This window comes from Salmo salar, unplaced genomic scaffold, assembly GCF_905237065.1.
Source record: "Salmo salar unplaced genomic scaffold, Ssal_v3.1, whole genome shotgun sequence".
In the NCBI taxonomy this organism is placed as follows: domain Eukaryota; kingdom Metazoa; phylum Chordata; class Actinopteri; order Salmoniformes; family Salmonidae; genus Salmo; species Salmo salar.
Window position 1 is genome coordinate 53,108 of NW_025547672.1, and position 23,219 is coordinate 76,326.

General features: G+C 45.4%; 1 protein-coding gene across 1 annotated transcript in view; it reads left to right on the forward strand.

Moving 5' to 3' along the window:
• The window catches only part of LOC123732152 (SH3 and multiple ankyrin repeat domains protein 3-like), a 112,044-nt gene that overhangs the window by 23,664 nt on the left and 65,161 nt on the right, over positions 1 to 23,219 (forward strand). Inside the window, 8 exon segments of the mRNA XM_045711500.1 lie at positions 4,344 to 4,460; positions 6,709 to 6,786; positions 6,897 to 6,963; positions 10,357 to 10,594; positions 11,170 to 11,345; positions 12,539 to 12,652; positions 15,284 to 15,359; positions 15,513 to 15,595. Of these exon segments, the coding sequence (XP_045567456.1) occupies positions 4,344 to 4,460; positions 6,709 to 6,786; positions 6,897 to 6,963; positions 10,357 to 10,594; positions 11,170 to 11,345; positions 12,539 to 12,652; positions 15,284 to 15,359; positions 15,513 to 15,595 (949 nt within the window).

A 23,219-nucleotide genomic window follows, 5' to 3' on the forward strand; every position in this document is an offset into this window, starting at 1 on the left:
GAGGTACACCAGGTAACACACACACACCAAGGTTATTATAGGACGAGAATGGCTGGGGAGAGGTACACCAGGTAACACACACACACCAAGGTTATTATAGGACGAGAATGGCTGGGGAGAGGTACACCAGGTAACACACACACACCAAGGTTATTATAGGACGAGAATGGCTGGGGAGAGGTACACCAGGTAACACACACACACCAAGGTTATTATAGGACGAGAATGGCTGGGGAGAGGTACACCAGGTAACACACACACACACACCAAGGTTATTATAGGTTTGGGTTTTTTATACAGTGAGGAGGGAAAAAGTATTTGATCCCTGCTGATTTTGTGCGTTTGTCCACTGATAAAGAAAGGATCAGTCTATAATGTTTATTTGAACAGTGAGAGACAGAATAACAACAACAAAAATCCAGAAAAACGCATGTCAAAAATGTTATAAATTGATTTGCATTTGAATGAGGGAAATAAGGGCTGTGTGAGTATATTACGCACACCACCCACCGCTTCTGAGTATATTACGCACACCACCCACCGCTTCTGAGTATATTACGCACACCACCCACCGCTTCTGAGTATATTACGCACACCACCCACCGCTTCTGAGTATATTACGCACACCACCCACCGCTTCTGAGTATATTACGCACACCACCCACCGCTTCTGAGTATATTACGCACACCACCCACCGCTTCTGAGTATATTACGCACACCACCCACCGCTTCTGAGTATATTACGCACACCACCCACCGCTTCTGAGTATATTACGCACACCACCCACCGCTTCTGAGTATATTACGCACACCACCCACCGCTTCTGAGTATATTACGCACACCACCCACCGCTTCTGAGTATATTACGCACACCACCCACCGCTTCTGAGTATATTACGCACACCACCCACCGCTTCTGAGTATATTACGCACACCACCCACCGCTTCTGAGTATATTACGCACACCACCCACCGCTTCTGAGTATATTACGCACACCACCCACCGCTTCTGAGTATATTACGCACACCACCCACCGCTTCTGAGTATATTACGCACACCACCCACCGCTTCTGAGTATATTACGCACACCACCCACCGCTTCTGAGTATATTACGCACACCACCCACCGCTTCTGAGTATATTACGCACACCACCCACCGCTTCTGAGTATATTACGCACACCACCCACCGCTTCTGAGTATATTACGCACACCACCCACCGCTTCTGAGTATATTACGCACACCACCCACCGCTTCTGAGTATATTACGCACACCACCCACCGCTTCTGAGTATATTACGCACACCACCCACCGCTTCTGAGTATATTACGCACACCACCCACCGCTTCTGAGTATATTACGCACACCACCCACCGCTTCTGAGTATATTACGCACACCACCCACCGCTTCTGAGTATATTACGCACACCACCCACCGCTTCTGAGTATATTACGCACACCACCCACCGCTTCTGAGTATATTACTCACACCACCCACCGCTTCTGAGTATATTACGCACACCACCCACCACTTCTGAGTATATTACGCACACCACCCACCGCTTCTGAGTATATTACGCACACCACCCACCGCTTCTGAGTATATTACTCACACCACCCACCGCTTCTGAGTATATTACGCACACCCCCACCGCTTCTGAGTATATTACGCACACCACCCACCGCTTCTGAGTATATTACTCACACCACCCACCGCTTCTGAGTATATTACGCACACCACCCACCGCTTCTGAGTATATTACGCACACCACCCACCGCTTCTGAGTATATTACTCACACCACCCACCGCTTCTGAGTATATTACGCACACCACCCACCGCTTCTGAGTATATTACTCACACCACCCACCGCTTCTGAGTATATTACGCACACCACCCACCGCTTCTGAGTATATTACTCGTTAATGTCCAGTCTCTAGATAACGAGGTAGACGAAATTAGGGCAAAGGTTCCAGAGAGACATCAGGGATGGAAACATACTCTGTTTCACGGACACATGGCTCTCCGGGTATATCCTGTTGGAGGCGGTACAGCCACCTGGATTCTTTGTGTGTCACGCCGACAGGAATAAACATCTTTCCAGGAAGAAGGAGGGCGGGGGTGTATGTTTCATGATTAACAACTCATGGTGTAATTGTAACAACATACAGGAACTCAAGTCCTTTTGTTCACCTGACCTAGAATTCCTCACAATCAAATGCCGACCATATTATCTCCCAAGAGAATTCTCGTCGGTTATTATCACAGACGTGTATATTCCCCCCTCAATCCGATACCACGACGGCCCTCAAGGAACTTCACTGGACTCTATGCAAACTGGAAACCATATATCCTGAGGCTGCATTTATTGTAGCTGGGGATTTTAAGGCTACTTAAATTCTATCAGCATATTGACTGTAGCACTCAAGCTGGAAATACACTGATCACTGCTACTCTAACTTCCGAGATGCATACAAGGCCCTCCCCCGCCCTCCTTTTGGCAAATCTGACCACGACTCCATTTTGCTCCTCCCTTCCTATAGGCAGAAACAGGATGTACCCATGCTAAGGACTATTCAACACTGGTCTGAGCAATCGGAAACCACGCTTCAAGAGTGTTTTTAATCACACGGCCTGGGACATGTTCCGGGTAGCCTCAGAGAATAATATTGACGTATTCGCTGATTCGGTGAGTGAGTTTATAAGGAAGTGTATAGGAGAAGATGTACTTACTGTGACTATTAAACCTACCCTAACCAGAAACCGTGGATAGATGGCGGCATTCGCGCAAAACTGAAAGCGCGAACCACCTTATTTAACGATGGGAAGGTGACTGGGAATATGGCCTAATACAAACAGTGTAGTTATTCCCTCTACAAGGCAATCAAACAAGTGACATTTCAGTATAGAGACAAAGTGGAGTCGCAATGCAACGGTCCAGACACGAGACGTATGTGGCAGGGTCTTCAGACAATCACGGACTACAAAAAGAAAACCAGCCACGTCGTGGACAACGACGTCTTGCTTCCAGACAAACTAAACACCTTCTTTGCACACTTTGAGGATAATACAGTGCCACCGATGTGGCCCGCCACCAAGGACTATGGGCTCTCCTCCTCCGTGACCGACGTGATTAAGACATTTAAACGTGTTAACCCTCCAAGGCTGCTGACCCAGATGGCATCCCTAGCCGCATCCTCAGAGCATGGGCAGACTAGCTGGCTGGTGTGTTTAAACACATATTCAATCTCTCCCTATCCCAGTCTGCTGTCCCCACATGCTTCAAGATGGCCACCATTGTTCCTGTACCCAAGAATGCAAAGTGTGGTGGCTAATTTCTGCATTACCAAATGAGAAGAGTTACAAACTTCACACACCAGTCAGAGTTATACTTAAACTACATCTTTAATAACAAGAGCTTTGCATTAGCACTTGACTTTCAACGATTCGCCATTTCTAATGAACCGTTGATAGTGACAACACAAAAGTACAAAGATCTTTTATAGCCAAGATGCACCCCCTCTCAACCTACATGACGAACCATATCCTCTCCCGAGCCAGTTGGGGAGTTGCAGCGATGAGACAAGATTGTAATCGCCAGAAATTGGGGAGAAACGGTGACTAAATAAATAATAGTTGGTGAAGAACAACTGCAGAAACTTGCAATCGACTGCAGTCGAAAATTCACGACCTCAGAGATCACATGATTTTTGTAAATAATGCAACACACTTTGAAAGGCGAGATGACCAACGATGGTCAGTGACTTTGACAAAAAGTGATTCGCTCAAATGCGCCCATTGAGATGAGCACAATGCACGACTTTCTCCCACACAGTCATACAGAGTATCTATATGTGTATCTGCAGGGGTGCTCTTCACACTGCCACAGCCTGGTAGCTATGGGACAAAACAGGGGTGCTCTTCACATTAAAATGCAAATCAATTTATAACATTTTTGACATGCGTTTTTCTGGATTTTTTTGTTGTTATTCTGTCTCTCACTGTTCAAATAAACCTACCATTAAAATTATAGACTGATCATTTCTTTATCAGTGGGCAAACGTACAAAATCAGCAGGGATCAAATCCTTTTTTCCCCCACTGTATCTATAACTCCTATTTCTGTGTGAACTTGGGGTCACCCAAAAAGGGACATATTACAAACCTCACGCAGAGACATACAAATGGTATCCGCAAGTTCACCTGACTCTGGGGAATTAGGTAAATGACCTCATTGTCAAACTCCTGAAGAATCCATTTAGTCAAAGGGTCTTCCCACCCTGCCGTCTACAAAACAATGGGAAGATTAGATCATCTATGTGACATGTCGTTTCTCTCCAGGCATGTCGTCATGGGAACGTGCAGCACCTGGAACATCTGCTGTTTTACGGAGCCGACATGAGCTCCCAGAATGCCTCAGGGAACACTGCCCTGCACCTGTGTGGTCTATACAACCAGGTAACACTACACCTGTGGTCTATACAACCAGGTAACACTACACCTGTGGTCTATACAACCAGGTAACACTACACCTGTGGTCTATACAACCAGGTAACACTACACCTGTGGTCTGTACAACCAGGTAACACTACACCTGTGGTCTATACAACCAGGTAACACTACACCTGTGGTCTATACAACCAGGTAACACTACACCTGTGGTCTATACAACCAGGTAACACTACACCTGTGGTCTGTACAACCAGGTAACACTACACCTGTGTGGTCTATACAACCAGGTAGCACTACACCTGTGGTCTATACAACCAGGTAACACTACACCTGTGGCCTATACAACCAGGTAACACTACACCTGTGGTCTATACAACCAGGTAACACTACACCTGTGGTCTGTACAACCAGGTAACACTACACCTGTGGTCTATACAACCAGGTAACACTACACCTGTGGTCTGTACAACCAGGTAACACTACACCCGTGGTCTATACAACCAGGTAACACTACACCTGTGGTCTATACAACCAGGTAACACTACACCTGTGGTCTATACAACCAGGTAACACTACACCTGTGGTCTATACAACCAGGTAACACTACACCTGTGTGGTCTATACAACCAGGTAACACTACACCTGTGGTCTGTACAACCAGGTAACACTACACCTGTGTGGTCTATACAACCAGTTAACACTACACCTGTGGTCTATACAACCAGGTAACACTACACCTGTGGTCTATACAACCAGGTAACACTACACCTGTGTGGTCTATACAACCAGGTAACACTACACCTGTGGTCTATACAACCAGGTAACACTACACCTGTGGTCTATACAACCAGGTAACACTACACCTGTGGTCTATACAACCAGGTAACACTACACCGGTGGTCTATACAACCAGGTAACACTACACTTGTGGTCTATACAACCAGGTAACACTACACCTGTGGTCTATACAACCAGGTAACACTACACCTGTGTGGTCTATACAATCAAGTAACACTACACCTGTGTGGTCTATACAACCAGGTAACACTACACCTGTGGTCTATACAACCAGGTAACACTACACCTGTGGTCTATACAACCAGGTAACACTACACCTGTGGTCTATACAACCAGGTAACACTACACCTGTGGTCTATACAACCAGGTAACACTACACCTGTGGTCTGTACAACCAGGTAACACTACACCTGTGTGGTCTGTACAACCAGGTAACACTACACCTGTGGTCTATACAACCAGGTAACACTGCACCTATGGTCTATACAACCAGGTAACACTACACCTGTGGTCTGTACAACCAGGTAACACTACACCTGTGGTCTATACAACCAGGTAACACTACACCTGTGGTCTATACAACCAGGTAACACTACACCTGTGGTCTATACAACCAGGTAACACTACACCTGTGGTCTATACAACCAGGTAACACTACACCTGTAGTCTGTACAACCAGGTAACACTACACCTGTAGTCTGTACAACCAGGTAACACTAGACCTGTGGTCTATACAACCAGGTAACACTACACATGTAGTCTGTACAACCAGGTAACACTACACCAGTGGTCTATACAACCAGGTAACACTACACCTGTGTGGTCTATACAACCAGGTAACACTACACCTGTGGTCTATACAACCAGGTAACACTACACCTGTGTGGTCTATACAACCAGGTAACACTACACCTGTGGTCTATACAACCAGGTAACACTACACCTGTGTGGTCTATACAACCAGGTAACACTACAAATGTGGTCTATACAACTAGGTAACACTACACCTGTGTGGTCTATACAACCAGGTAACACTACACCTGTGTGGTCTGTACAACCAGGTAACACTACACCTGTGGTCTATACAACCAGGTAACACTACACCTGTGGTCTGTACAACCAGGTAACACTACACCTGTGTGGTCTGTACAACCAGGTAACACTACACCTGTGGTCTATACAACCAGGTAACACTACACCTGTGGTCTATACAACCAGGTAACACTACACCTGTGTGGTCTATACAACCAGGTAACACTACACCTGTGGTCTATACAACCAGGTAACACTACACCTGTGGTCTGTACAACCAGGTAACACTACACCTGTGGTCTATACAACCAGGTAACACTACACCTGTGTGGTCTGTACAACCAGGTAACACTACACCTGTGGTCTATACAACCAGGTAAGCAGGGCTGTTATGTGTGCCTGACTGTGACGTTTCGTTTCTCAGGAAGGCTGTGCCAGAGTTCTGCTGTTCAGAGGAACAAATAAAGACATTAAGAACTACAACAACCAAACAGCTTTTCAGGTAATGAACTACAACACAGAATGCAGTGTGATTTGGTATAGTTTTAATGCTCGTTTCTGACAATGGTTCACTGTGGATCCAAATAGAAAGGTATATGTGTGTCTATGTAGGTGGCCATCATTGCTGGGAATTTTGACCTGGCAGAGATCATTAAGATCCATAAGGCCTCAGACGTAGGTGAGTCCATCCTGGACCCTGTGAGTCTGTGGGGAACCCTAATCCTTCTCTGTGTGTCTGTGTTTAACCATGTGGATGTGGGGAACCCTAACCCTTCTCTGTTTGTCTGTGTTTAACCATGTGGATGTGGGGAACCCTAACCCTTCTCTGTGTGTCTGTGTTTAACCATGTGGATGTGGGGAACCCTAACCCTTCTCTGTTTGTCTGTGTTTAACCATGTGGATGTGGGGAACCCTAACCCTTCTCTGTGTGTCTGTGTTTAACCATGTGGATGTGGGGAACCCTAACCCTTCTCTGTGTGTCTGTGTTTAACCATGTGGATGTGGGGAACCCTAACCCTTCTCTGTGTGTCTGTGTTTAACCATGTGGATGTGGGGAACCCTAACCCCTTCTCTGTGTGTCTGTGTTTAACCATGTGGATGTGGGGAACCCTAACCCTTCTCTGTGTGTCTGTGTTTAACCATGTGGATGTGGGGAACCCTAACCCTTCTCTGTGTGTCTGTGTTTAACCATGTGGATGTGGGGAACCCTAACCCTTCTCTGTGTGTCTGTGTTTAACCATGTGGATGTGGGGAACCCTAACCCTTCTCTGTGTGTCTGTGTTTAACCATGTGGATGTGGGGAACCCTAACCCTTCTCTGTGTGTCTGTGTTTAACCATGTGGATGTGGGGAACCCTAACCCTTCTCTGTGTGTCTGTGTTTAACCATGTGGATGTGGGGAACCCTAACCCTTCTCTGTGTGTCTGTGTTTAACCATGTGGATGTGGGGAACCCTAACCCTTCTCTGTGTGTCTGTGTTTAACCATGTGGATGTGGGGAACCCTAACCCTTCTCTGTGTGTCTGTGTTTAACCATGTGGATGTGGGGAACCCTAACCCTTCTCTGTGTGTCTGTGTTTAACCATGTGGATGTGGGGAACCCTAACCCTTCTCTGTGTGTCTGTGTTTAACCATGTGGATGTGGGGAACCCTAACCCTTCTCTGTGTGTCTGTGTTTAACCATGTGGATGTGGGGAACCCTAACCCTTCTCTGTGTGTCTGTGTTTAACCATGTGGATGTGGGGAACCCTAACCCTTCTCTGTGTGTCTGTGTTTAACCATGTGGATGTGGGGAACCCTAATCCTTCTCTGTGTGTCTGTGTTTAACCATGTGGATGTGGGGAACCCTAACCCTTCTCTGTGTGTCTGTGTTTAACCATGTGGATGTGGGGAACCCTAACCCTTCTCTGTGTGTCTGTGTTTAACCATGTGGATGTGGGGAACCCTAACCCTTCTCTGTGTGTCTGTGTTTAACCATGTGGATGTGGGGAACCCTAACCCTTCTCTGTGTGTCTGTGTTTAACCATGTGGATGTGGGGAACCCTAACCCTTCTCTGTGTGTCTGTGTTTAACCATGTGGATGTGGGGAACCCTAACCCTTCTCTGTGTGTCTGTGTTTAACCATGTGGATGTGGGGAACCCTAACCCTTCTCTGTGTGTCTGTGTTTAACCATGTGGATGTGGGGAACCCTAACCCTTCTCTGTGTGTCTGTGTTTAACCATGTGGATGTGGGGAACCCTAACCCTTCTCTGTGTGTCTGTGTTTAACCATGTGGATGTGGGGAACCCTAACCCTTCTCTGTGTGTCTGTGTTTAACCATGTGGATGTGGGGAACCCTACCCCTTCTCTGTGTGTCTGTGTTTAACCATGTGGATGTGGGGAACCCTAACCCTTCTCTGTGTGTCTGTGTTTAACCATGTGGATGTGGGGAACCCTAACCCTTCTCTGTGTGTCTGTGTTTAACCATGTGGATGTGGGGAACCCTAACCCTTCTCTGTGTGTCTGTGTTTAACCATGTGGATGTGGGGAACCCTAACCCTTCTCTGTGTGTCTGTGTTTAACCATGTGGATGTGGGGAACCCTAACCCTTCTCTGTGTGTCTGTGTTTAACCATGTGGATGTGGGGAACCCTAACCCTTCTCTATGTGTCTGTGTTTAACCATGTGGATGTGGGGAACCCTAACCCTTCTCTGTGTGTCTGTGTTTAACCATGTGGATGTGGGGAACCCTAACCCTTCTCTGTGTGTCTGTGTTTAACCATGTGGATGTGGGGAACCCTAACCCTTCTCTGTGTGTCTGTGTTTAACCATGTGGATGTGGGGAACCCTAACCCTTCTCTGTGTGTCTGTGTTTAACCATGTGGATGTGGGGAACCCTAACCCTTCTCTGTGTGTCTGTGTTTAACCATGTGGATGTGGTGAACCCTAACCCTTCTCTGTGTGTCTGTGTTTAACCATGTGGATGTGGGGAACCCTAACCCTTCTCTGTGTGTCTGTGTTTAACCATGTGGATGTGGGGAACCCTAATCCTTCTCTGTGTGTCTGTGTTTAACCATGTGGATGTGGGGAACCCTAACCCTTCTCTGTGTGTCTGTGTTTAACCATGTGGATGTGGGGAACCCTAACCCTTCTCTGTGTGTCTGTGTTTAACCATGTGGATGTGGGGAACCCTAACCCTTCTCTGTGTGTCTGTGTTTAACCATGTGGATGTGGGGAACCCTAACCCTTCTCTGTGTGTCTGTGTTTAACCATGTGGATGTGGGGAACCCTAACCCTTCTCTGTGTGTCTGTGTTTAACCATGTGGATGTGGGGAACCCTAACCCTTCTCTGTGTGTCTGTGTTTAACCATGTGGATGTGGGGAACCCTAACCCTTCTCTGTGTGTCTGTGTTTAACCATGTGGATGTGGGGAACCCTAACCCTTCTCTGTGTGTCTGTGTTTAACCATGTGGATGTGGGGAACCCTAACCCTTCTCTGTGTGTCTGTGTTTAACCATGTGGATGTGGGGAACCCTAACACTTCTCTGTGTGTCTGTGTTTAACCATGTGGATGTGGGGAACCCTAACCCTTCTCTGTGTGTCTGTGTTTAACCATGTGGATGTGGGGAACCCTAACCCTTCTCTGTGTGTCTGTGTTTAACCATGTGGATGTGGGGAACCCTAACCCTTCTCTGTGTGTCTGTGTTTAACCATGTGGATGTGGGGAACCCTAACCCTTCTCTGTGTGTCTGTGTTTAACCATGTGGATGTGGGGAACCCTAACCCTTCTCTGTGTGTCTGTGTTTAACCATGTGGATGTGGGGAACCCTAACCCTTCTCTGTGTGTCTGTGTTTAACCATGTGGATGTGGGGAACCCTAACCCTTCTCTGTGTGTCTGTGTTTAACCATGTGGATGTGGGGAACCCTAACCCTTCTCTGTGTGTCTGTGTTTAACCATGTGGATGTGGGGAACCCTAACCCTTCTCTGTGTGTCTGTGTTTAACCATGTGGATGTGGGGAACCCTAACCCTTCTCTGTGTGTCTGTGTTTAACCATGTGGATGTGGGGAACCCTAACCCGTCTCTGTGTCTCAGTGCCTTTCAGAGAGAGTCCTTCCTATTCCTCAAAGCGCCGGCGTCTGGGCGGGGCCAATAATGTTGGTGTGTGTGGCTCGTCATCTCCCCGTTATCTGATTCGCTCAGCCAGCGACAACGCTCTGGAAAGCCCCGCCTCTACTTCTCCCGGCCCCTCCCTCCACAGCCTGGAGAACACACACACTTCCAACCGGCAGGCAGACACACACAGCCTTCGCAGGCAGACACGGCGTCTCAGGTAAACACACACACAGCCTTCGCAGACAGACACGGCGCCTCAGGTACACACACACACAGCCTTCGCGAGGCAGACACGGCGCCTCAGGTACACACACAGCCTTCGCGAGACAGACACGGCGCCTCAGGTACACACACAGCCTTCGCAGACAGACACGGCGCCTCAGGTACACACACACAGCCTTCGCAGGCAGACACGGTGCCTCAGGTACACACACAGCCTTCGCAGGCAGACACGGCGCCTCAGGGACACACACAGCCTTCGCAGACAGACACGGCGCCTCAGGTAAACACACAGCCTTCGCGAGACAGACACGGCGCCTCAGGTACACACACAGACACACACAGACACACACAGACCGACCAACAGAGACACACAGACAGACAGACAGACAGACAGACAGACAGACAGACAGACAGACAGACAGACAGACAGACAGACAGACAGACCTGTCTGCCTGCATGCCTGCGTGTGTGTATGTCTGTGTGTCCATGCTTATGTGTGTGTATGTCTGTGTGCGCGTGCGTGTGTGTGTGTACGTGTGTATGTCTGTGTTTTCGTGTGTGTTTGTATAGCCCGAGTGGCAGGCTACAGAGGGACCCCAGCCCGCCCCCATCTCCCCCCAGCCCAGTGCAGCGTGGGAAACGTAGGCTGTACAGCGCTGTGCCAGGGAGGACGTTCATCGCTACACGGTCTCACACACCGCAGGGTCCCGGGGAGATCAGCCTGCATCGGGGGGAGAGGGTCAAAGGTCAGACACTCCTCTCTCTCCAATCAGCTGTCTTTCCACACTGTCCAATCTGCTGTCTCCTCCTCACTGTCCAATCAGTTGTTAGAGGAACTAACAGACAGGGAAATAACAGACAGGGAACTAACAGACAGGGTTAGAGGAACTAACAGACAGGGTTAGAGGAACTAACAGGCAGGGAACTAACAGACAGGGAACTAACAGACAGGGAACTAACAGACAGGGAACTAACAGACAGGGAACTAACAGACAGGGAACTAACAGACAGGGAAATAACAGACAGGGAACTAACAGACAGGGAACTAACAGACAGGGAACTAACAGACAGGGAACTAACAGACAGGGAACTAACAGACAGGGAACTAACAGACAGGGAACTAACAGACAGGGAACTAACAGACAGGGAACTAACAGACAGGGAACTAACAGACAGGGTTAGAGGAACTAACAGACAGGGAACTAACAGACAGAGAACTAACAGACAGGGAACTAACAGACAGGGAACTAACAGACAGGGAACTAACAGACAGGGTTAGAGGAACTAACAGACAGGGAACTAACAGACAGGGAACTAACAGGCAGGGAACTAACAGGCAGGGAACTAACAGACAGGGAACTAACAGACAGGGTTAGAGGAACTAACAGACAGGGAACTAACAGACAGGGAACTAACAGACAGGGAACTAACAGACAGGGATCTAACAGACAGGGTTAGAGGAACTAACAGACAGGGTTAGAGGAACTAACAGACAGGGTTAGAGGAACTAACAGACAGGGAACTAACAGACAGGGAACTAACAGACAGGGAACTAACAGACAGGGAACTAACAGACAGGGAACTAACAGACAAGGAACTAACAGACAGGGTTAGAGGAACTAACATTCCTATATTAATATATTAATATGTACATTATAATATAATATATTATATATATATAACATAATATATTCTGTTGTTCCAGTGCTGAGTATAGGAGGAGGAGGGTAATCCATATATTCTATGTTAATATATTCTATGTTAATATATTCTGTTGTTCCAGTGCTGAGTATAGGAGGAGGAGGGTAATCCATATATTCTATGTTAATATATTCTATGTTAATATATTCTGTTGTTCCAGTGCTGAGTATAGGAGGAGGAGGGTAATCCATATATTCTATGTTAATATATTCTATGTTAATATATTCTGTTGTTCCAGTGCTGAGTATAGGAGAAGGAGGGTTCTGGGAGGGTTCTGTTAAAGGACGGACCGGATGGTTTCCTGCTGACTGTGTTGAAGAGGTCCAGATGAGACAGTACGACCCACGCCTAGGTAACACACACGTTTTGATCTCTCCTCCTGGGGACCTAAATATGATTTACTTTCCAAATCCTAACTCCAAACCCTAAATCTAACCCCTAACCCTAACCCTAATTCTAACCCCTAACCCTAACCCTAATTCTAACCCCTAACCCTAACCCTAATTCTAACCCCTAACCCTAACCCTAATTCTAACCCCTAACCCTAACCCTAATTCTAACCCCTAACCCTAACCCTAATTCTAACCCCTAACCCTAACCCTAATTCTAACCCCTAACCCTAACCCTAATTCTAACCCCTTACCCTAACCCTAATTCTAACCCCTTACCCTAACCCTAATTCTAACCCCTAACCCTAACCCTAATTCTAACCCCTTACGCTAACCCTAATTCTAACCCCTAACCCTAACCCTAATTCTAACCCCTAACCCTAATTCTAACCCCTTACGCTAACCCTAATTCGAACCCCTAACCCTAACCCCTTACCCTAACCCTAAATCTAACCCCTAACCCTAAACCCTAACCCCTAACCCTAAATCTAACCCCTTACCCTAACCCTAATTCTAACCCCTAACCCTAATTCTAACCCCTACCCCTAACCCCTTACCCTAACCCTAAATCTAAACCCTTACCCTAACCCCTAACCCCTACCCCTAATTCTAACCCCTAACCCTTATTCTAACCCCTTACCCTAACCCCTTACCTAACCCTAAATCTACCCCTTACCCTAACCCCTTACCCTAACCCTAATTCTAACCCCTAACCCTAATTCTAACCCCTTACCCTAACCCCTTACCCTAACCCTAAATCTAACCCCTTACCTAACCCCTTACCCTAACCCTAAATCTAACCCTAACCCTAACCCTAAATCTAACCCCTTACCCTAACCCTTACCTAACCCTAAATCTAACCCTAAACCTAACCCTAACCTAACCCTAAATCTAACCCTTACCCTAACCCTTACCCTAACCCTAAATCTAACCCCTTACCTAACCTAAACAACCCTTACCCTAACCTAAATCTAACCCCTAACCCTAACCCTAAATCTAACCCCTTACCCTAACCCTAAATCTAACCCTCTAGCCCTAACCCTAACCCTAAATCTAACCCCTTACCTAACCCTAAATCTAACCCTAACCTAACCCTTGCCTAACCTAAATCTAACCCCTTACCCTAACCTAAATCTAACCCCTAACCCTAACCCCTAACTCTAACCCTAACCTAACCCCTAACCATAACCCTAAATCTAACCCTAAACCTAACCTCAAATCTAACCCCTACCCTAACGCCTTCCTCACCCTAAATCTAACCTAACCTAACCATAAATCTAACCCCTGGCCGAAGTCTGACCTGCCTAACCGCAAATCTAACCCCCTAACCTAATCTCCTAACCTGCCTAAATCTGACCTGCCTAACCTCAAGTCTGGCCTGCCTGGCTGCGTCCGGCCTGGGCTGAACAAAACTGGCCGGCCTGGAAGCCTGGTGGCCCTGAGTCTGGGCCTGGCTGGCCTAGATCTAACCCCTAACCTGACCCTAAGTCTAACCTAACCTACCCTAAATCTAACACCCTAACCTAAATCTCCTAACCTCAACCTAAATCCCAACCCTGCCTAAATCTAACCTAACCCTAACCTAAATCTAACCCCTAACCTAACCCTAAATCTAACCCTAACCTAAACCTAAATCTAACTCCTAACCTAACCTAAATCTAACCCTACCTAACCTAAATCTAACCTGGCCTAACCTAACCTCCTGGCCTGGCCTAACCTAACCCTGACCTGCCCTAACCTAATCTGCCTGCCTGGCCTAAATCTAACCAGCCTACCTCCTAAATCTAACCCCTAGCCTAACACTAAATCTAACCACCTAACCTCCTAAACCTAGCCTAACCTAACTCTAACCTCTTCTAACCTAACCAACCCTAACATCCCTAACCTAACCTAAATCCCTAACCTGGCCTAACCCCTAACCTAACCCTAACCAGTCTCCTAACCAACCTGGCCTATGCTCTAACTACACAACCCAACCATCTACCTAGCCTAAATCTAACCTAACCTCAACCTAAATCTAACCCTAACCTACTACAACCTACTCAACTACCCCTAAATCTAACCTCAACCTACCCTAGTCTAACTCCCTAACCTAAATCTAACCCTAACCTAATCTAACTCCTAACCTAACCTAAATCTAACCCTAACTCTAACCCTAACCCTAACCTAACCTAACCAACCTAAATCTAACCCCTATGTCCCCACGAGGGACAATCTTCCTCGTTTTACTGTCCTTGTGGGGAGTTTTGGGGATTTAAAGTCCCCACAAGGACAGAAGATCCAACCCTCAGCATAATGTGTGTTCTGCTTAGCCTACTGCAGGTCCTCTAACCCACTGACTCCCTCTAATGGAAGGGGGACATGTTTCAGAGAACGAGGACATGTCTCTTGACTGAAGTGTGTGTGTGTGTGTGTGTGTGTGTGTGATTTGCGTGTGTGTGTGTGTGTGTGTGTGTGTGTGTGTGTATGTGATTTGCGTGTGTGTGTGTGTGTGTGTGTGTGTGTGTGTGTGTGTGTGTGATTTGCGTGTGTGCGTGTGTGTGTGTGTGTGTGTGTGTGTGTGTGTGTGTGTGTGTGTGTGTGTGTGTGTGTAGAAACACGAGAGGATCGAACCAAGAGGCTTTTCAGACATTACACCGTGGGTTCCTATGACAACTACACCTCTTACAGGTAACTAACGTACACACACACACACACACACACACACACACACACACACACACACCACACCACACCACACCACACCACACCACACCACACCACACACACACGTATTGTAAGTCTGCTTCTATTGTATAACTGATCCTTGCCCACTGACCCCAGTGATTATGTCATCGAGGAGAAGAGTTCTGTGCTACAGAAGAGAGACAGTGAAGGATTTGGCTTCGTCCTCCGTGGAGCCAAAGGTAATGAGGGATGGGATGTATCTAGGGTTAGGAGAATGTATCTAGGGTTAGGGTTAGGAGAATGTATCTAGGGTTAGGAGAATGTATCTAGGGTTGGGAGAATGTATCTAGGGTTAGGAGAATGTATCTAGGGTTGAGAGAATGTATCTAGGGTTAGGAGAATGTATCTAGGGTTGGGGTGGGAGAGAATGTATCTAGTGTTAGGAGAATGTATCTAGGGTTAGGAGAATGTATCTAGGGTTGGGAGAATGTATCTAGGGTTGGGAGAATGTATCTAGGGTTAGGAGAATGTATCTAGGGTTAGGAGAATGTATCTAGGGTTGGGAGAATGTATCTAGGGTTAGGAGAATGTATCTAGGGTTGGGAGATGTATCTAGGGTTAGGGTTAGGAGAATGTATCTAGGGTTAGGAGAATATATCTAAGGTTAGGAGAATGTATCTAGGGTTAGGAGAATGTATCTAGGGTTGGGAGAATGTATCTAGGGTTAGGAGAATGTATCTAGGGTTGGGAGAATGTATCTAGGGTTGGGAGAATGTATCTAGGGTTGGGTTGGAGAATGTATCTAGGGTTAGGAGAATGTATCTAGGGTTGGGGAGAATGTATCTGGGGTTGGGAGAATGTATCTAGGGTTGAGGAGAATGTATCTGGGGTTGGGGAATGTATCTAGGGTTAGGAGAATGTATCTAGGGTTAGGGTTGGGAGAATGTATCTAGGGTTGGGAGAATGTATCTAGGGTTAGGAGAATGTATCTAGGGTTGGGAGAATGTATCTAGGGTTGGGAGAATGTATCTAGGGTTGGGAGAATGTATCTAGGGTTAGGAGAATGTATCTAGGGTTGGAGAATGTATCTAGGGTTGGGAGAATGTATCTGGGGTTAGGGTTAGGAGAATGTATCTAGGGTTGGAGAGAATGTATCTAGGGTTAGGAGAATGTATCTAGGGTTGGGAGAATGTATCTGGGGTTAGGAGAATGTATCTGGGGTTGGGAGAATGTATCTAGGGTTGGGAGAATGTATCTAGGGTTGGGGGAGAATGTATCTAGGGTTGGGTGAGAATGTATCTAGGGTTGGGAGAATGTATCTAGGGTTGGGAGAATGTATCTAGGGTTAGGGTTGGGAGAAATGTATCTAGGGTTAGGAGAATGTATCTAGGGTGGGTTAGGAGAATGTATCTAGGGTTGGGAGAATGTATCTAGGGTTGGGAGAATGTATCTAGGGTTGGGAGAATGTATCTAGGGTTAGGGTTGGGAGAATGTATCTAGGGTTGGGAGAATGTATCTAGGGTTAGGAGAATGTATCTAGGGTTAGGAGAATGTATCTAGGGTTAGGAGAATATATCTAGGGTTGGGAGAATGTATCTAGGGTTGGGAGGAATGTATCTGGGGTTGGGAGAATGTATCTAGGGTTGAGGAGAATGTATCTAGGGTTGGGGTTAGGAGAATGTATCTGGGGTTGGGAGAATGTATCTAGGGTTGGGAGAATGTATCTAGGGTTGGGAGAATGTATCTGGGGTTGGGAGAATGTATCTAGGGTTAGGAGAATGTATCTAGGGTTGGGAGAATGTATCTAGGGTTGGGGGGAGAATGTATCTAGGGTTGGGAGAATGTATCTAGGGTTAGGAGAATGTATCTAGGGTTAGGAGAATGTATCTAGGGTTGGGAGAATGTATCTAGGGTTAGGAGAATGTATCTAGGGTTAGGAGAATGTATCTAGGGGTTGGGAGAATGTATCTAGGGTTAGGAGAATGTATCTAGGGTTAGGAGAATGTATCTAGGGTTAGGGTTAGGAGAATGTATCTAGGGTTGGGAGAATGTATCTAGGGTTAGGAGAATGTATCTGGGGTTAGGAGAATGTATCTAGGGTTAGGAGAATGTATCTAGGGTTAGGAGAATGTATCTAGGGTTAGGGGAGAATGTATCTAGGGTTGGTGGGAGAATGTATCTAGGGTTAGGAGAATGTATCTAGGGTTAGGAGAATGTATCTAGGGTTAGGAGAATGTATCTAGGGTTAGGGTTAGGAGAATGTATCTAGGGTTGGGAGAATGTATCTAGGGTTAGGAGAATGTATCTAGGGTTAGGAGAATGTATCTGGGGTTAGGAGAATGTATCTAGGGTTGGGAGAATGTATCTAGGTGGGGTTAGGAGAATGTATCTAGGGTTAGGAGAATGTATCTAGGGTTAGGAGAATGTATCTAGGGTTAGGAGAATGTATCTAGGGTTAGGAGAATGTATCTAGGGTTAGGAGAATGTATCTAGGGTTAGGGTTAGGAGAATGTATCTAGGGTTAGGAGAATGTATCTAGGGTTAGGAGAATGTATCTAGGGTTAGGAGAATGTATCTAGGGTTAGGGTTAGGAGAATGTATCTAGGGTTAGGAGAATGTATCTAGGGTTAGGAGAATGTATCTAGGGTTAGGAGAATGTATCTAGGGGTTAGGAGAATGTATCTAGGGGTTGGGAGAATGTATCTAGGGTTGAGGAGAATGTATCTAGGGTTAGGAGAATGTATCTAGGGTTAGGAGAATGTATCTAGGGTTAGGAGAATGTATCTAGGGTTAGGGAGAATGTATCTAGGGTTAGGAGAATGTATCTAGGGTTAGGGTTAGGAGAATGTATCTAGGGTTAGGAGAATGTATCTAGGGTTAGGAGAATGTATCTAGGGTTAGGGAGAATGTATCTAGGGTTAGGGTTAGGAGAATGTATCTAGGGTTAGGAGAATGTATCTAGGGTTAGGAGAATGTATCTGGGGTTAGGAGAATGTATCTAGGGTTAGGAGAATGTATCTAGGGTTAGGTTAGGAGAATGTATCTAGGGTTAGGAGAATGTATCTAGGGTTAGGAGAATGTATCTGGGGTTAGGAGAATGTATCTAGGGTGGTTAGGAGAATGTATCTAGGGTTAGGGTTAGGAGAATGTATCTAGGGTTAGGGAGAATGTATCTAGGGTTAGGAGAATGTATCTAGGGTTAGGAGAATGTATCTAGGGTTAGGAGAATGTATCTAGGGTTAGGAGAATGTATCTAGGGTTAGGTTAGGAGAATGTATCTAGGGTTAGGAGAATGTATCTAGGGTTAGGAGAATGTATCTAGGGTTAGGAGAATGTATCTAGGGTTAGGAGAATGTATCTAGGGTTAGGAGAATGTATCTAGGGTTAGGAGAATGTATCTAGGGTTAGGAGAATGTATCTAGGGTTGGGTTAGGAGAATGTATCTAGGGTTAGGAGAATGTATCTAGGGTTAGGAGAATGTATCTAGGGTTAGGAGAATGTATCTAGGGTTAGGAGAATGTATCTAGGGTTAGGAGAATGTATCTAGGGTTAGGAGAATGTATCTGGGGTTAGGAGAATGTATCTAGGGTTAGGAGAATGTATCTAGGGTTAGGGTTAGGAGAATGTATCTAGGGTTAGGAGAATGTATCTAGGGTTAGGAGAATGTATCTGGGGTTAGGAGAATGTATCTAGGGTTAGGAGAATGTATCTAGGGTTAGGAGAATGTATCTAGGGTTAGGAGAATGTATCTAGGGTTAGGGTTAGGAGAATGTATCTAGGGTTAGGAGAATGTATCTAGGGTTAGGAGAATGTATCTAGGGTTAGGAGAATGTATCTAGGGTTAGGTAGGAGAATGTATCTAGGGTTAGGGAGAATGTATCTAGGGTTAGGAGAATGTATCTAGGGTTAGGAGAATGTATCTAGGGTTAGGAGAATGTATCTAGGGTTAGGAGAATGTATCTAGGGTTAGGAGAATGTATCTAGGGTTAGGAGAATGTATCTAGGGTTAGGAGAATGTATCTAGGGTTAGGAGAATGTATCTAGGGTTAGGAGAATGTATCTAGGGTTAGGAGAATGTATCTAGGGTTAGGAGAATGTATCTAGGGTTAGGGTTAGGAGAATGTATCTAGGGTTAGGAGAATGTATCTAGGGTTAGGAGAATGTATCTAGGGTTAGGAGAATGTATCTAGGGTTAGGAGAATGTATCTAGGGTTAGGAGAATGTATCTAGGGTTAGGAGAATGTATCTGGGGTTAGGAGAATGTATCTAGGGTTAGGAGAATGTATCTAGGGTTAGGAGAATGTATCTGGGGTTAGGAGAATGTATCTAGGGTTAGGGTTAGGAGAATGTATCTAGGGTTAGGAGAATGTATCTAGGGTTAGGAGAATGTATCTGGGGTTAGGAGAATGTATCTAGGGTTAGGAGAATGTATCTAGGGTTAGGAGAATGTATCTAGGGTTAGGAGAATGTATCTAGGTAGGGTTAGGAGAATGTATCTAGGGTTAGGAGAATGTATCTAGGGTTAGGAGAATGTATCTAGGGTTAGGAGAATGTATCTAGGGTTAGGGGAGAATGTATCTAGGGTTAGGAGAATGTATCTAGGGTTAGGAGAATGTATCTAGGAGGGTTAGGAGAATGTATCTAGGGTTAGGAGAATGTATCTAGGGTTAGGTTAGGAGAATGTATCTAGGGTTAGGAGAATGTATCTAGGGTTAGGAGAATGTATCTAGGGTTAGGAGAATGTATCTAGGGTTAGGGTTAGGAGAATGTATCTAGGGTTAGGAGAATGTATCTAGGGTTAGGAGAATGTATCTAGGGTTAGGAGAATGTATCTAGGGTTAGGAGAATGTATCTAGGGTTAGGAGAATGTATCTAGGGTTAGGGAGAATGTATCTAGGGTTAGGGTTAGGAGAATGTATCTAGGGTTAGGAGAATGTATCTAGGGTTAGGAGAATGTATCTAGGGTTAGGAGAATGTATCTAGGGTTAGGAGAATGTATCTAGGGTGGTTAGGAGAATGTATCTAGGGTTAGGAGAATGTATCTAGGGTTAGGAGAATGTATCTAGGGTTAGGAGAATGTATCTAGGGTTAGGAGAATGTATCTAGGGTTAGGAGAATGTATCTAGGGTTAGGAGAATGTATCTAGGGTTAGGAGAATGTATCTAGGGTTAGGAGAATGTATCTAGGGTTAGGAGAATGTATCTAGGGTTAGGAGAATGTATCTAGGGTTAGGAGAATGTATCTAGGGTTAGGAGAATGTATCTAGGGTTAGGAGAATGTATCTAGGGTTAGGAGAATGTATCTAGGGTTAGGAGAATGTATCTAGGGTTAGGAGAATGTATCTAGGGTTAGGAGAATGTATCTAGGGTTAGGAGAATGTATCTAGGGTTAGGAGAATGTATCTAGGGTTAGGAGAATGTATCTAGGGTTAGGAGAATGTATCTAGGGTTAGGAGAATGTATCTAGGGTTAGGAGAATGTATCTAGGGTTAGAGGAGAATGTATCTAGGGTTAGGAGAATGTATCTAGGGTTAGGAGAATGTATCTAGGGTTAGGAGAATGTATCTAGGGTTAGGAGAATGTATCTAGGGTTAGGAGAATGTATCTAGGGTTAGGAGAATGTATCTAGGGTTAGGAGAATGTATCTAGGGTTAGGAGAATGTATCTAGGGTTAGGAGAATGTATCTAGGGTTAGGAGAATGTATCTAGGGTTAGGAGAATGTATCTAGGGTTAGGAGAATGTATCTAGGGTTAGGAGAATGTATCTAGGGTTAGAGGGTTAGGAGAATGTATCTAGGGTTAGGAGAATGTATCTAGGGTTAGGAGAATGTATCTGGGGTTAGGAGAATGTATCTAGGGTTAGGAGAATGTATCTAGGGTTAGGAGAATGTATCTAGGGTTAGGAGAATGTATCTAGGGTTAGGAGAATGTATCTAGGGTTAGGAGAATGTATCTAGGGTTAGGAGAATGTATCTAGGGTTAGGTTAGGAGAATGTATCTAGGGTTAGGGTTAGGAGAATGTATCTAGGGTTAGGAGAATGTATCTAGGGTTAGGAGAATGTATCTAGGGTTAGGAGAATGTATCTAGGGTTAGGAGAATGTATCTAGGGTTAGGAGAATGTATCTAGGGTTAGGGTTAGGAGAATGTATCTAGGGTTAGGAGAATGTATCTAGGGTTAGGAGAATGTATCTAGGGTTAGGAGAATGTATCTAGGGTTAGGAGAATGTATCTAGGGTTAGGAGAATGTATCTAGGGTTAGGAGAATGTATCTAGGGTTAGGAGAATGTATCTAGGGTTAGGGTTAGGAGAATGTATCTAGGGTTAGGAGAATGTATCTAGGGTTAGGAGAATGTATCTGGGGTTAGGAGAATGTATCTAGGGTTAGGGTTAGGAGAATGTATCTAGGGTTAGGAGAATGTATCTAGGGTTAGGAGAATGTATCTGGGGTTAGGAGAATGTATCTAGGGTTAGGAGAATGTATCTAGGGTTAGGAGAATGTATCTAGGGTTGGGTTAGGAGAATGTATCTAGGGTTAGGAGAATGTATCTAGGGTTAGGAGAATGTATCTAGGGTTAGGAGAATGTATCTAGGGTTAGGAGAATGTATCTAGGGTTAGGAGAATGTATCTAGGGGTTAGGAGAATGTATCTAGGGTTAGGAGAATGTATCTAGGGTTAGGAGAATGTATCTAGGGTTAGGAGAATGTATCTAGGGTTAGGAGAATGTATCTAGGGTTAGGAGAATGTATCTAGGGTTAGGAGAATGTATCTAGGGTTAGGAGAATGTATCTAGGGTTAGGAGAATGTATCTAGGGTTAGGAGAATGTATCTAGGGTTAGGAGAATGTATCTAGGGTTAGGAGAATGTATCTAGGGTTAGGGTTAGGAGAATGTATCTAGGGTTAGGAGAATGTATCTAGGGTTAGGAGAATGTATCTAGGGTTAGGAGAATGTATCTAGGGTTAGGAGAATGTATCTAGGGTTAGGAGAATGTATCTAGGGTTAGGAGAATGTATCTAGGGTTAGGAGAATGTATCTAGGGTTAGGGTTAGGAGAATGTATCTAGGGTTAGGAGAATGTATCTAGGGTTAGGAGAATGTATCTGGGGTTAGGAGAATGTATCTAGGGTTAGGGTTAGGAGAATGTATCTAGGGTTAGGAGAATGTATCTAGGGTTAGGAGAATGTATCTGGGGTTAGGAGAATGTATCTAGGGTTAGGAGAATGTATCTAGGGTTAGGAGAATGTATCTAGGGTTAGGAGAATGTATCTAGGGTTAGGGTTAGGAGAATGTATCTAGGGTTAGGAGAATGTATCTAGGGTTAGGAGAATGTATCTAGGGTTAGGAGAATGTATCTAGGGTTAGGTAGGAGAATGTATCTAGGGTTAGGAGAATGTATCTAGGGTTAGGAGAATGTATCTAGGGTTAGGGTTAGGAGAATGTATCTAGGGTTAGGAGAATGTATCTAGGGTTAGGAGAATGTATCTAGGGTTAGGAGAATGTATCTAGGGTTAGGAGAATGTATCTAGGGTTAGGAGAATGTATCTAGGGTTAGGGTTAGGAGAATGTATCTAGGGTTAGGAGAATGTATCTAGGGTTAGGGTTAGGAGAATGTATCTAGGGTTAGGAGAATGTATCTAGGGTTAGGAGAATGTATCTGGGGTTAGGAGAATGTATCTAGGGTTAGGGTTAGGAGAATGTATCTAGGGTTAGGGTTAGGAGAATGTATCTAGGGTTAGGAGAATGTATCTAGGGTTAGGAGAATGTATCTAGGGTTAGGAGAATGTATCTAGGGTTAGGAGAATGTATCTGGGGTTAGGAGAATGTATCTAGGGTTAGGGTTAGGAGAATGTATCTAGGGTTAGGA